Consider the following 14,852-nt stretch of genomic DNA (forward strand, 5'->3'; position numbering starts at 1 on the left):
CCCGTGGTTAATTACCCTCACTGTTCAAAATGGGCACCTTATTTCTGGTCTGAATTTCATTTCACCGAGCTTCAGCTCCAACTGTTGGATCTAGTTATACATCAACCAAGCCTATCAAATATGCCCAGTTTCTTGTAAAACCATGCTGTTTGACCTTGTGCACATTCCCCTCTTTTAGTTCTTTACTCTCTGTGTCCCCTGTCAGCGTTGCCATAGTTTGCCTCCTATTGATGCCAGGCTAACCAGCCTTTAGCTTTCTGGCTCGTTCAGTTTACCCCTTTTAAGTGTGGGCAATCAACTTTTTCTCAGTCTTCTTGAAAAGCACAGGTAAGGGAGAGTGGGCCCAGGAGAGGGGATGCAGGGGTATGAGGAGGGCAGAGAGTGGAAGGGGAACACGTGGCTGAACTTGGAGTAGACCTGCGGGGGGTTACAGGGTTCCTGCGGATGTAAGTGACATGGAACTGACTATTAAGGCGAGTCCCAGGAACCGAGGGGGATGAGGTCTCAGGAAGAACCCCTGAGAGAGGAGAGGCACTAGGGCACGGGAATGGGGTGTGAGGGGTTGAATTAGCGGTAGGACTCAGCGGCGGGGTGACAGGGTTATAAAGGGCTTCCCGGATCCTGCCGGGGGGCGGGGAGACGGAGCTGCAGGGAGAGTGAATACCGGGACCCACAGCCAGCCAGGCCCTTTTAAGGCGGAGGGAGCCGGGGCCGGCTGAGCCCTATATAGGCCGGGTGGAGAGAGCGCTGACTTCTCTCTGCGCCGGCCGCGCCGCAGTCCCAGCACCGGCGACCGCACCTGTTCCTGCCCGACTCCCGCCGCCCGCCGAGGTAACGCGGCCGGGCTCGGTTCGGCTCCGGGCGGGGGCCCACGTGGCTCCGCTGGGCGCTGCCATGCTGGGGGCGGCGGTCGGGGCGGGGGAGTCACGGGGGGACCGGCGTGGGTCGGTCGGTGCTCTCGGCCGCGCTCAGCCCGGCCTTGCCTTGCAGATGCCCGAGGCCGTGCAGCATGGGGAGGAGGAGGTGGAGACCTTCGCCTTCCAGGCAGAGATCGCCCAGCTCATGTCCCTCATCATCAACACCTTCTACTCTAACAAGGAAATCTTCCTGCGGGAGCTCATCTCCAACGCCTCCGATGTGAGCACGGCGCGGGCTCCGCGGGGCGCTGCCGGCTTACTGGGCCAGCCAGGGATGTCCCCTGCAGGCTGAGGTCCTGGGGATGAAAGGGCCCCAGGGAAACGCCTCCGCCCTGTTCCGGGCCAAGATCGCCAGCGAGGGGACCGGTGAATGGCAGTTGGGCTGGTGGCCAGCTGATCTAGGGAAAGGGCTGGAGAGCCCCAGATAATCTCTCCCCTGCCCTCGTATGCTCGCTAGACCGGTGGAGCATTACGCCCAGAGGTCCTGGTGTGAGCAGATCTCGGGGGGTGCAGCCTGGTGGAGGTGGCCCCCATCCCCCAGGTTCGTCTGCTGCCTTGCGGGGAGCTGGAGTGAGTTGGCGTTTGGTGTCCCCTGTTGGTTTTCAGGTTTCTGCTGTGTGCGTGGGAGTGAATGAGCCTGTCTGTCTGCCCAGCCTGCTGCTGGGATGGAGTAGCTGTCATGCTGTTCTGATGCAGGGCCTCTTATTTTGCTCTCTGGTTTGAGTGAAGCCAGGGTCTTTGTGTGGGATGTTTGTTGTGGTGATGCACGCTCTTGAGCCCATGAACGCCCCCTCCCCAGAGCAGGGAGAGCACAGGATCCCTGGAGCGGGTAAGTGAATGGTGGGTGAGCCTTGTGAACAGTTTCTGTCCTTCCCCAGGCCTTGGATAAGATCCGTTATGAGAGCTTAACAGATCCCTCTAAGCTGGACAGTGGCAAGGACCTAAAAATTGACATCATCCCAAACGCCCGGGACCGCACCCTTACCGTGGTGGACACTGGCGTTGGCATGACTAAGGCCGATCTCATCAACAATTTGGGCACCATTGCCAAGTCTGGCACCAAAGCCTTCATGGAAGCCCTGCAGGTGAGTGGCCTTCAGGTGGTGAGCCTGCCTTTGGATTGTGTGCACCCAGTGGGTGTGGTTATCTACTGGGCTTCAGTCCTTCATAGGGTCTTGAGACTTCAATGCTCAGTGCGTGTCTGAGAAACAATCCTTGTCTCAGCTTGCATCTTCCAAGGAGTAGCTTCCCATGCTCTTGGCTTGTCCATGTGTTTCCCTGCTTCCTCCTGCAGAGAGGAGATGAAGGTGCCCTGTCCTTTCCGTCTGAACTTGAAGTTCTATCTCTGCATGTTGACCTTCATCCCAGCTCCTGCTGTTAGGACACTCCTGCCTGCATCACAGGCATCATCTGCCTCTGGTGTCCTGCTCTCTTCAACCTGTCTCCTTCCACCCTTGCAGGCCGGTGCAGACATTTCCATGATTGGGCAGTTTGGTGTGGGCTTCTACTCCGCCTACCTGGTGGCTGAGAAGGTGGTGGTCATCTCCAAACACAATGACGACGAACAGTATGCCTGGGAATCATCGGCTGGAGGCTCCTTCACTGTTAAAACCGATCATGGTATGTACTGAGGAGGTGGGGTCTGCAGGGAACCAGCCACCTTCGTCCCCTTTGTCTGTTGAGGTGTCTGTGAGGAGGTAGCTGTTCCCTCCCACCTCATCTGCTAACCATCTGTGCTAACCAAAGCCATGGCTCTTGGCTTGGTGCAGGGCCAATGGTAGCTGTAGGTCTGGCTTCCATGGATATGGGCCTTGGCTTCCATTACACACACTGTGGTGATCCTCCCTTTTAATTTAGCCATGGGCTGCACCTGGCACTGACAGTTCTCCAGTCAGCTCTGTCCAGTGTCCGTGGCCACTAATACCACGGCCTCTCTCCTGGTGCTACAGGTGAGCCCATTGGGCGCGGCACCAAGGTGATCCTGTACTTGAAGGAGGATCAAACAGAGTACCTGGAGGAGCGGCGGGTCAAGGAGGTGGTGAAGAAGCACTCCCAGTTCATTGGCTACCCCATCACTCTTTACGTACGTACCTGAGAGACGGTGGGACCTATGGGAAGACCAGATGGTGCGTGGGGGTGGGGGGGCAAGCTGAGAATGGGGAGAGGATGGTACGTTCTGCCTTGAGCCTTCCCATCCCCCCAGGGGGTGCGTAAGCAGGGCTGCCCTTAGGATTATGGGGCCCTATGCAGTACTGCTAAACTGGTGCCCCCGTGCCTGACGGTGGGTGGGTGTGGGGGTGAGAGTTTGAGGCGAGATTTTACAGGGTTCAGCAGCACACTAATTAAATATTTTGAAACCAATTTTAAGCTGGGGTGGGCAACCTATGGCCTGGGCCTGTGGAGGGGGCGGCGTGACTGGAGCACCAGCCCCGGCTCCGCACTGTGGAGGGCGGGGGGGAGCCTCAAGCCTCGCAGGCCTGATCCAGGCAAGCCAGGGCCTGAGCCGACCTGTCAGGCAGAGGAGAGAAAGCAGCACCTGTGAGCACCCTGCTGGCCCCTCCCTCCCCTCCCCCCCGATACTCCTATTGGCTGAATTGTGGGCAGTAGGAGCGGTGGGGGTGGTGCCGGCAGGAAGCTCTTCCCTAACTTGTGTTGAGCTGCACTTGGTAGGTCCCCTCCTGCCCAGACCCCATATTCCCACCCCGCTCCTGCACTCCTTTCCAGACATGTCCCTCCTGTGCCCTCTGTCACGCCCTGACCCCCCACCCCACTTCCAGCTCCCTCGCGCATCCTCCCTCGCACCTGGACCCTGCTTCCTTATTCCCAGCACGCTCCTGCAGCCAACCTCCTCCTGCCCCGATCCTACATCCCCCCCCCCCCCAAGCACTGACCCCCTAATTTTGGCCCCTCCCCGGAGCCATGGGGGCCCCCACAAAATCTACGGGCCCTGGTCTCCCTAGGTTCTGAGTGGTGCTTGAGTGCAGAGAAGTGAATATTCTCCCTGCTGCTCAGTTGGGGCCCACCTCTGTGGGTTTTTATTTTCCTCACTTGGGGGTCAGGCAGTGCGAGCCGGGGGTCTTGTGTTTTGCTTCTCACTTGTGTGTGGCCCCCAACAGATTTTTCTGTGGGCCTTAAAAAGGGTCCCCCACCCCTGTTCTAAATCAAGGCCGCATGGACCAACACAGTTGATTCAGAACCTGACTGAGGCGGTTAAATGTCTTCGTTGCCACTTGGATGGCTCCTTCGTTGCCTCTGCTGCTGATTGCCCTGGCAGGGTTTTCCACGGTTACCCTAGCTAGGTCCTGCCTGGAGGAAACAGTGCCAAAGGACAGGGTTAGGACAAGGCGGGGGTGGACATTAGACCCCAGTGGTGCCCCAAAGCGGGACATGCCCTGTGCAGTCCGCATCTGAGTAAGGAGGGCTGTGTGTGTGAGAGCCAGCGGAGGGCATGGCCAGATTCTGAAGGGCAGGGCTGGGCACTTGTTTGCCTGCTACAGGAGCTGGCCAGCAGGGCGGTACAAGCTCTCTGCTTCTAGGGGGTGAGGATCTCAGAAGGGCTGAACTGCTCCCTCACTCTCATCCCTAAGTATCTGTGCAGGCGCTCCGGGGGCCCTGGCTTAAATTAGCTGGTGAGGGGGTAGAGCTGCAATTCCAGACCTCTAATGGACCTCTGTTGCAAGAGCTGTGGGAGATTTCATTAGCTGGCGGTGGCCAGGGAGCTGTATCCCATTGGTCAGCCCAGCCGCTGGGAGGCGCTGTTTGCAAAACACGAACCCGTGCTCCCCTGCTGCATATCGTGGCAGTGTTTAGCCTTTGCCTGTGCCCAGCGAGACAAACTCCTCCCTTGGGGCAAGAGCGTCTCTGTTGCTGCCCTAACCTGTGCAGAGGAGGCTCTCAGCCAAGTAAGTGCCTTGGAGATGACCTGTCTTGCTCCCTCTCCGTGCAGCTGGAGAAGGAGCGGGAAAAGGAAATCAGCGACGACGAGGCAGAGGAAGAGAAGGAGGAGAAGAAGGATGAGGATGCAACCTCCAAGGATGAGGAGAAGCCCAAGATTGAGGACTTGGGGTCAGATGAGGAGGAAGAGGAAGGTGACAAGGGGAAGAAGAAGAAGACCAAGAAGATCAAGGAGAAATACATTGATCAGGAGGAGCTGAACAAGACCAAGCCCATCTGGACCCGCAACCCAGATGACATCACCCAGGAGGAGTATGGGGAGTTCTACAAGAGCCTCACCAATGACTGGGAGGACCATCTGGCTGTCAAGGTGCGTGCAGGGGCTGGGCACACAGGTGCGGGCTAAGGGCCATTCATCTTCAAAGCAGGGTGGGTTAGTGCATAGGCTCCCCCTTGCTTTGTCCCGGGGCGCACTGGTGTATAGAAGGCCGGGACCAAAGGCTCCATTAGCCGTAGTGAGACACAACTGAGCTGCAGCTGGTTCTTCTTCGGGGGGAAGCGCATCACTGGGCTGAGCCTGTCTGACCCGTCGCTGCTCATCTTGCTGTGGAGCCTTGCAGGTTTGCTGGCCTTTTGGACAGCGTGACCCTTGCTATAATCCCCTGCTTCATCTGGGTGTGCGGGTTCTCCTGAGGCCCCGGCGGCTGCTGCTGCTGCTCTCGAGCACAACTGAAGAGATAGGAACTGCTGCACTGGGGGCCTTAGTCCCTGCCGTGCAGTCACTGGAGGGGGGCGTGAGGACTCTGAGGAGGACTCTAGCCTTGCTGTCCCACCTGCTTGTCTAATGCGTTGTATAATCTGCTCCAGCGTCAGGCTGTGGGGGTCACGCCTCCCTCCCACCATCACCTGGGCACGGTGCCTGCCTGGCGGACCTAGCGTGCAGCCTGGCCAAAGGGAAGGGCCTCCCCAGGGGAGGGCTAGAGGAAGGAAGCTGTGGGAGCTCTGGTCAGCTCGGCCCTCCTGTGTCTCCCCACCTGCAGCACTTCTCCGTGGAGGGGCAGCTGGAGTTCCGCGCTCTGCTCTTCATCCCGCGCCGCGCCCCCTTCGACCTCTTCGAGAACAAGAAGAAGAAGAACAACATCAAGCTGTATGTGAGGCGCGTCTTCATCATGGACAGCTGTGACGAGCTCATCCCAGAGTACCTGAGTAAGCACCCCCCGCATCACGCTGCCCGGGGGCTGAACTCCCGCTCCAGCTGGCTGCAGGTCTCTCCCCAGCTGTGGCGCTGCTCCCTCTCCATTGCATTGCCCCAGGACAGCAGCACATGGCCTCATGGTGCTGCTGGGAAGGCTGCCCACTCTCGGGGCTCCCTGAGCCGCGTTTCCGCTCTGGTGCGGGGGGAGGGTGGGCATGTGGCATTCCTAGCCTGGCTGTTCTGATCTCCTCTTCTCGGCCTTCTGGCCTTCCTCTGCAGATTTCATCCGGGGCGTGGTGGACTCTGAGGACCTGCCTTTGAACATCTCCCGGGAGATGCTGCAGCAGAGCAAGATCCTCAAGGTGATCCGCAAGAACATTGTCAAGAAGTGCCTGGAGCTCTTCTCCGAGCTGGCAGAGGACAAGGAGAGCTACAAGAAGTTCTACGAAGCCTTCTCCAAAAACCTGAAGGTGAGAGCTAGCCAGCCGGCCCTGTGGGCGGGGGTGGCTCTGTCTCGCCTCCCTGTGGGTAGTGGCACTTGAGGAGCCAGGCCTAGTCTGGTCTGTTCCAATATCCTCTGGGCTGAGCTCACAGCTCAAACCTGCTCTCGCTGGCAGGGCTCTGGGGTGGAGGGACTGAACAGTCGCTCCTCTTAGCAACCAAGAGGGCAAGTGCTGCCGACGGAGCTACCTGTGACACCCCAAGGTGCTTTAACGGGAAGGTTTCCCTGATGGCATCTGGCTCCAGCCTGTGCCCTTGGGTGCGGGTGGGGTGTCTGCAGGGAGGGGGTTGGATTTCCCAGCTCCTGCAGGCAGGGAGTGTTCATGAGCCGTCTCCTGGAGCCCGGCCTGTAAACCACCACCCCTGCCCCCAGCTTGGGATCCACGAGGACTCGGCCAACCGGAAGCGCCTGTCGGAGCTGCTGCGCTACCACACCTCGCAGTCAGGTGACGAGGTGGCCTCGCTCGCTGAGTACGTGTCCCGCATGAAGGAGTCACAGAAGAGCATCTACTATATCACAGGTGAGGGCTGTGGGGAGCCACACCTCCCCCCACCATCACCTGGGCATGTTGCTTGCCTGGCGGACCAGACCTAACCGCCGCCTCCATGGTGTCTCCAGGGAAGGGTCTGTCCCTCAGATGGAGGACTGCTCAGTCTGCTGCATTCAGTGTGGCTAAGGCACCAGGAGGAGGGTTAGATTCCACCGTCACCCTAGAATAGGACTCAGCCGCATGGCTCCTCAGGTTGCTGGTGTGACTCGGGGACTTCTCCTGGCCTAAGTCCCTCGTGCTCATGGGGCAGGCAGGCTCCACTGAGGCTGAGCTGGGCCACTGCCTAGGGGAGCTTGAAGCTGGGGGAGTGTATGGAAAGATGAGCCTTCTCCCAGAAGGGCTAACACTGAAGCACTGAGAGTGCGTTGTAATACGCCCTGGGCTGTTGCCTGAAATAGAGCCATTTCCCTGCTGCCTAAAGAGGGTCTCGTCAGTCAAGTGCTTTGAGTTCCCTGGCTGGGAGGTGGGTGTGCAAGTTCTGTGGTCTCCATTCTCTACGGGACTAGCCAGGCTTTATCCCTAGTACCATGGGGCCAGCAGATCCTTGTCCTAGGATTCTGGCAGAGACATGGTCCCTTATGTTGCTGAGGTCTGGCTGGTCCCTGCCAGGGGACTGCCGGAGACCCCAGAGCACAGCCTGCTCCGAGCCCTGGTGACCTCCTTGTTTTCACCAGCGCAGGTGAGAGCAAGGAGCAGGTGGCAAACTCAGCCTTCGTGGAGCGAGTGCGGAAGCGCGGCTTCGAGGTGGTGTACATGACCGAGCCCATTGACGAGTACTGCGTGCAGCAGCTCAAGGAGTTTGAAGGCAAGAGCCTGGTGTCGGTCACCAAGGAGGGGCTGGAGCTGCCTGAGGATGAGGAGGAGAAGAAGAAGATGGAGGAAAGCAAGGCGAAGTTTGAGAGCCTCTGCAAGCTTATGAAGGAAATCCTGGATAAGAAGGTTGAGAAGGTAAAGGGTGGTGGGGCTCAGATCCCAGCCCCAGGCTGAGTCGCTCTGGCTCAGTGGAGAAGGACAGCAGAGCCCCACCGAATGCAGACAAGGGTTGGAGCCTGGCTTAGGGCATGGCCTGGTCTGCATCAGAGGGTCAGCTGAAGGAGACTACCGGTCTCTGCCTCCGTGCTCCCTGTGAGCTTGTGCAGCTGCTCAGGAGAGGTTCCGCTGCCACCCAGCTGATTAGCAGAGCGCCCGTGGCTAGGTGCAGTTTCTGCTTGCAGTGCCCTTCTGCATGTAAAGTGTATTCTGCAAAGCAGCCCAATACTGGTATTGATTGTAGGCTGGTGCTGTGGGCATGTGCACTGGGTACCCAGGCGGTGGCTGAGCTCTGGTGCTGTCCCAGCTGGTGGTCCTGAAGCTGGCTAGGAAATCTACTTGCTTTGGGGCTGTCTGGTCTCTGGCCGTGGAGGTGTTTATGGCCACGTCCCAGAGGAGAGGCCAAGCTGCAGCCAGCACTCCACTGCCTATGGCCATTTATGGGTGTCTCCAGCTGAGGCTGATGTAGGGGCTGGTGTCTCTGTATGTGCTGTGACCAGACCCAGTCTGTTCTGCTCTTGCTTGGCCTGATAACCCTTGGGCACCTCCCCAGGTGACCATCTCGAATCGGCTGGTCTCCTCGCCATGCTGCATTGTCACCAGCACCTACGGCTGGACAGCTAACATGGAGCGCATCATGAAGGCCCAGGCGCTGCGGGACAACTCCACCATGGGCTACATGATGGCCAAGAAACACCTGGAGATCAACCCTGACCACCCCATTGTGGAGACCCTGCGCCAGAAGGCCGAAGCAGATAAGAACGACAAGGCTGTCAAGGACCTGGTGGTGCTGCTCTTTGAGACGGCCCTGCTCTCCTCCGGCTTCTCCCTGGAGGATCCTCAGACCCACTCTAATCGAATCTACAGGATGATCAAGCTGGGGTTGGGTAAGTGCCCAGGTGACTGGTTGAGTTCTGAGGGCAGACTAGGGCAGGAGCTTTTCCCAGCATGTCTAGGATCCAGAGACTGTTCATGGTGGCACATTGTGAAGACCAGAAGTCAGGGGCATGTTAGCCAGTTGAGTTGGTCTTTGGTTTGAGCACATGAGGCCTCCTTGGGAAGGAGCGGTAATTCTTATCCAGCCTCCAGGAAAGTCTCTGTAACCCCTCAATCCTGGTTTATCCTTTCCTCTGTGTATGGAAGCAGTGGCCCTAGGGAGAGCGTTCCTGCCCTGGCTCACGGCAGGAAGCGCAATGGAGGGAGGTGCCTGCAGGAGGCAGTCTCCTGCTCTTACACAGCTCCAGGAGGGCGTAAAATATGCCCTCTCCCAGGGAAGGGAGGCGCAAACTGTGCAGCGTGCTGGGCCTGCACTCCCGCCAGCAGGTGGGAGGCCAGTGGGGTGTGTGGGTAGCTCATGGGAGGAGAACGGGTTGGAAAACGAGCTTGAGATTTCAGTACATCTCCCACAATGCACCACTCGTCTGTTAGCGCCTGTGGTGCATCGTGGGGAATGCACTGGGGTGAGTCTGGCCCACAGCGGAGAATGGAGGCAGGAGGCCCCAGGCCAGCGGAATGGAAAGGTAGTGTGCTGGGGAAAGCAGACGGGCTGGGGCACAGAGGAAGCGGTGATGGAAAGCTGGGCTTCTGCTTCAGCTTGATTTTCTGGAAGCATTTTGCGCCCCCTGCTGTGGGGGGGGCTGTGGCCTGACAGAGCTCTGGGTTTGTGACGTGTGCTGAGCTTCTCCACTCATGTTCTGTCCTGGGGCTGCTCCCCTCAGTGTGTGAGCCTGGGGGTGGCCCCAACCATGACCAGCCTGCACGTTTCCTCCCCAGGTATCGATGAGGATGAGGTGACCACAGAGGAGCCCAGTGCTGCTGTCCCAGAGGAGATCCCCCCACTAGAGGGAGAGGAAGATGCATCCCGCATGGAGGAGGTGGACTAATGCCCCCCTCATCTTAACTCCCTGCATCCTCTGCTTGGAAGGGGCAGGGTCTGGTCCTTGTCACTGCTACAGACTCCTTGGCTCACCTAGTGTCCATTTCCCCCTGTCAGTAGTGGGTGGGATGGCAGGGTCCCAGCCCTGTCTAGTCCATCTCTGTCAGTCTGCGTGTGTTTGAACCAGGTGCTTGAAGTGGGTTCTGCTGCTGGATTCTGATTTCCCCCTGGCCCTCGGGCAGGGTGGGGTTGTGTTGATGTTTCACTATCAAGCACGCAGCCCTCCCTCCAAGCACAGCAGGGAGCCTGGCCCCCACCCCCGGCTGCTGCCTGCAGCCCACAGTAGGATGGTGTGTTTTGTCGGCCATTTGGTTTTCCATGGTACTGAAATTAAAGTATCAACTAGAGAATGTGGTTTACAGGGAGCCACTGCCTTGGCTGTGCCTGCTCCATGCAGTGGTGGGAGAGCCAATGGGGTGGTGCCTGGGAGGGGGGTGGCATTGTGCCAATGGGGTGGTGCCTGGGAGGGGGCGGGGGGCACTGTGGCTGTTGTTACCCCTGCTGGAACTTCAGGCTGTGCCCTGCATGCACCGATCTGGGCTTGTCCTGCTCTGTTGCCTACTCTTCAGCTCCCACCTGGAGGGTGCTTCACTGTGCCAGGGGCTTCCTGAGGGGCTGGGTTACTGTGCCTCTGCCTCTCCCAGCTCAGGCTTTTCAGCTGGGGGTAGCGGGTAGCCACACCAATGCTGTGGGGCCAAGGCAGTCAAGCTGGCTTGAGTCGGGTAGTGCTGAGCTTAGAGTACGTTACTGCAACAACAGAGCTGGTTTTTACTGCCTTAGCGCAGTGCCCTCTCCTCTACCACTAGCCTGTGTCCTTGGTCAATCTACTGGTGGCCTGTTCTGTAGAGGAGGTGCAGCCGTTCCCTGGGTGGTAGGGACAGGAGCAAAAGCCTACTCCTCCCTTTGCTCCCTCCAGCCAGCCCCACAGCTAGCCCAGATCTCCAGGTGGGTACCACATGCTGCAGCTGTAGGGCTGCCTCTGCTCAGCAGCAAGCCCCAGGGGGCTTGCATGCACCAGGAGCATCAGCACGTATGTTTTCCTGGGGTGGAGCCTGCTCTCCACGCCCCAGCCTGGGGTGGGGGAAAACAGTGCCCAGCTAGCAGAAGGAAGCCTGGGGGTAGTGGGTGGACCAAGGGGGGGGGAGAGGCAAGACCCCCAGCCTCCCTCTAGGAACTGTGTGCGCCCCTGCCCAGAGAGCAGCTAGCCTGTTGCCCCTGCCTGCCCCGGGCTGTGCTGCTACCCCCTCCAAGTATGGGCTGAGTGTGGAAGGCAGCACCTTGCCTGATGCTTACAACTTCCAGGTCCAGCTGGGAGGTCATCAAGGGGCCGCAGATGTGTGGAGCGCGGTGCTGGGTGGGGAAACAGGTCTGCTAGAGTTGCCTGGGAGAAATGAGCAGCTTTGGAGGGTTTTAGGTCATAAGCCAGCTCCCCAGTGCTCTGCACATATACCTACTTCCTCAGCAGCTCTGTCCACAGGGCCAGGCGCCCCCAAGTGCTTTGTTGGCTCCAAGCCAGGAGCTATAGCCTGTGCAATGCTTGGACAAAATGGAGCAATCACCATCTTGAATGCAAAGGGACAGAGCTTACACCTCCCATCATGCAAGGGGACTCTGTCCCAGCACCTTCAGGCTGCAGTGCATGCTGGGAGTTGTAGTTCTCCCACATAGCACACATTCAGACATTTCTGGACATGAAAACAAAAGAGCAGTCCCATAGCACTTTAAAGACTAACAAAATAAGTTAATAGGTGAGCTGTTGTGGGACAGACCAACTTCTTCAGCCCATAGCCACACCAGAACAAACGCAATATTCTGGTATGGCTGTGACCTGAAGAAATGGGTCTGGCCCATGAAAGCGCATCACCTAATAATTTATTTTGTTAGTCTTTAAAGTGCTACTGGATTGCTTGTTTGGTTGCATAGTATATAGACTAACACAGCTTCCTCTCTGTTTCTGGACATGTGCTGCAAGCAGGGCCAGGCTGGTCCTGTTAGCACAATATGTTGAAGCAAAAATATTTATTCTTGCAAGCCAAAAACAAAAAAAGCTTGTGAGAAATCAAATGTCGCTTTCTGCTCCTGCCTTTTTTTTCCCCTCAAAGATGAGCCGCCACCACCTGGAACGCACCCTTCCCTGATGGGGAAAGCAGCTGGAGCCAGTACGCCACTCTGAGCTGCACGTTCCACAGGGAAGGTAGGAGGCTAGGCTGCAGCCCCAGGCAAATGACCACTCAGCTCTGGGAAAGATGGGCACAGACTTGCTGCAGCTGCACAGCAGTCCCCTGATCCTACACAGCCCAGCAACTTCCCTGACTCTACTCTCTCCAGCCTCAGTCTGGGTACACATGCCCTTGTCTCCAGCACCTCCACAGCCCCGTGTCTTTGCCAGCCCTCCTGCCTCCACTCCAGGCTCTAACCGCCCTAGGAAGCTAGTCTCTGAGGGGTAGCCCTATTAGGCTGTAGCTTCATCAAAAAAACCCAGGCCGTTCTGTAGCACCTTTTAAAGATGAACACATGTATGTTGTACATAATGAGCTTTGGGGCTTGCCCACAAAAGCTTATTACCTAACACATGAAAGTGCTACAGAGCCTGAGCTGAGACAGAGCTTTGTAATGCTCAGTGTCCCTTCCACACTCTGCGAGGTCCGAAAGGCGCAATTCTCATTATCCATTCAAACGCCCACTTTTCTGAAGCTTGGTGTGCTCTTTGCCTCAGTGGTATTGCACAGACCAGTACTTAGCAGGAACGGCTCCCCCTTTCTCCATTTAGACTTGTGCATCTTTCAGTGGCCAAGCAGCCCCATGTTTTGCTATATGACAGAGGCTGACAAGCAATGCCCCCGCTACCTTGTGGAAACCATGTGAGTCCTCTGGCTCCCCACCCATTTCAGGCTCTTTTCACAGGGGAGTATCTCCCAGCCTCTGGTCAGTCCAGCCATGCAGCTCTCACTCCCACCCCCCCTTGCAGCTCTGTGCTTTCCAAGAGCAGGTGAACACAGTACCACGGAAGCAGAGCTGAGCACTTTAGCCTAGCAGGGAGCCTGGTCTCTGGCTCTGCTTCAGCTTCCCAGCCTGCTGGCTCCTGCCAACCTGATTTCCATGTCCACTGAGGTGTGCTCCCCACACCCTCTGGGGATTGGCCCAGGACTTCACTCCCTTGGGGCCTGTTCCAGCAGTGGAGGGTCTGGGTGGCAGGTGTGCAGCAGGGCAGAGGGTAGCCCACACCCGGGTGCAGAAAGCAAAGCAAGCAGGGGCCCTGGCAGAACCTACAGGAGGGCTAACCAGAGTGTGCTACCCACAGACAAGACCTATTTACACAGCCAGAGACATGGGACTAAGATGCCTCCCTGCTACAGAATGCTGCACTAGGAACAGAGACCAGCCAGCAGCAGCAGAGGGCCCAGGCTGGAACACAGTGGCTGTGTCAACACTTGCGTTCCTCTTTCAAAAGAGGGAATTCAAAAATGCAAATGAGGTGCAGCTTTACATGACACCTCATTTGCATATTCTTTCAAAGAAGAAAAGCCCTGCAGCCGCAGCTCTCTTGAAAGTAAACCCCATCTTCAAAAGAACCCTTCCCTTTTTTATGGGAAGAAGGGGTCTTTCAAAGATGGGATGTGCATCTGAAAGAACCATGTCTACACAGCTCTTCTTTTGAAACAATATGCAAATGAGATGCCAGATATGTAAATCAACCTCATTTGCATTTTTGAATTCCCTCATTTGCATGCCTCCTTCAAAAGAGGAATGCAAGTGTAGAGACACAGGCTGTCTATCAGCAGATAGGAATAAGGGGATTTCAAAGGTGGCGGGGTCCTTTTGAAAGGTCCTGTCTGGATGAGCCATGCGGGAACGAAAAGCAGCAATTAGGAAGTGCTGCAGCCGGTGGCATGCTAACGAGGTGCTGAATATGCACTTCAGCGCCTCATTAGCATTCTTCGATTTGGCCATTAGCATAGCCATTTTGAAGTTTTCTCTAAGTGTAGATATAGCCAGGCAGTCTGGCCCCAAAGCCCATAGGTGGGCTCTGCCTATACCGAGGGTGGCCTGCTGGGTAGGGCCAGAGATTGGCACTCAGAGGAGCAGGGTTCATCACCAGGGTCGCACCCAACCACTCCTGGGCAAGCTCAGGCTAACACCCTGTAGCCATGTCTACACATGCCGGCTACTTCGAAGTAGCCGCGCCAACTTTGAAATAGCGCCCGCCACGTCTACATGTGGCAAGTGCTATTTCGAAGTTGAAATCGACATAAGGCAGCAAGACGTCGAAGTCGGTATCCTTATGAGGAGATGGGAATAGCACCCTCCTTCGAAACTGAACGTCGAAGTAGGGCACGTGTAGCCAACCCACGTCCCGCAACATTGAAATAGCAGGGTCTGCCATGGCCTCCATGAGCCGAGAGGTTGAGAGACGCTCTCTCTCCAGCCCCTGCAGGGTTCTGTGGTCACCGTGTGCAGCAGCCCTTAGCCCAGGGCTTCTGGCTGCTGCTGCAGCTCAGGATCCATGCTGCATGCACAGGGTCTGCAACCAGTTGTCGGTGCTGTGGATCTTGTGCTGTTTAGTGCAAGTGTGTCTGGGAAGGGCCCTTCAAGGGAGCGGCTTGCTGTTGAGTCCGCCCTGTGACCCTGTCTGCAGCTGTGCCTGGCACCCTTATTTCGATGTGGTCCGCTTTGGTGTGTAGACGCTCCCCTGCGGCGCCTACTTCGATGTAGTGCTGCCCAACGTCGACGTTGAACGTCGATGGCACCAGCCCTGGAGGACGTGTAGACGCTATTCATCGAAATAGCTTATTTCGATGTCACTACATCAAAATAAGCTATTTCGATGT

General features: G+C 57.3%; 1 protein-coding gene across 1 annotated transcript; it reads left to right on the top strand.

Annotated features, from left to right (window-relative positions):
* The first annotated feature begins 701 nt into the window (after positions 1–701).
* Positions 702–10,377, top strand: HSP90AB1 (heat shock protein 90 alpha family class B member 1). The gene is made up of 12 exons (XM_074989780.1): positions 702–831; positions 991–1,137; positions 1,796–2,002; positions 2,378–2,537; positions 2,867–3,000; positions 4,864–5,181; positions 5,852–6,017; positions 6,286–6,476; positions 6,881–7,028; positions 7,738–8,006; positions 8,641–8,974; positions 9,861–10,377. The coding sequence occupies exons 2-12, from the start codon at positions 991–993 to the stop codon at positions 9,968–9,970; spliced, it is 2,184 nt and encodes a 727-aa protein (XP_074845881.1). The 5' UTR covers positions 702–831; the 3' UTR covers positions 9,971–10,377.
* The last annotated feature ends 4,475 nt before the right edge of the window (positions 10,378–14,852 follow it).

The sequence above is a fragment of the Carettochelys insculpta genome, chromosome 3 (assembly GCF_033958435.1).
Source record: "Carettochelys insculpta isolate YL-2023 chromosome 3, ASM3395843v1, whole genome shotgun sequence".
Lineage (NCBI taxonomy): Eukaryota > Metazoa > Chordata > Testudines > Carettochelyidae > Carettochelys > Carettochelys insculpta.

Excerpts from the sequence above, each read along its gene's own strand:
- HSP90AB1 (XM_074989780.1), top strand. The coding sequence starts at position 991 with ATGCCCGAGGCCGTGCAGCATGGGGAGGAGGAGGTGGAGACCTTCGCC. Across the intron at positions 2,003-2,377 it reads CCTTCATGGAAGCCCTGCAG|GCCGGTGCAGACATTTCCAT; the intron begins GTGAGTGGCCTT and ends CCACCCTTGCAG. Across the intron at positions 8,007-8,640 it reads TGGATAAGAAGGTTGAGAAG|GTGACCATCTCGAATCGGCT; the intron begins GTAAAGGGTGGT and ends GCACCTCCCCAG.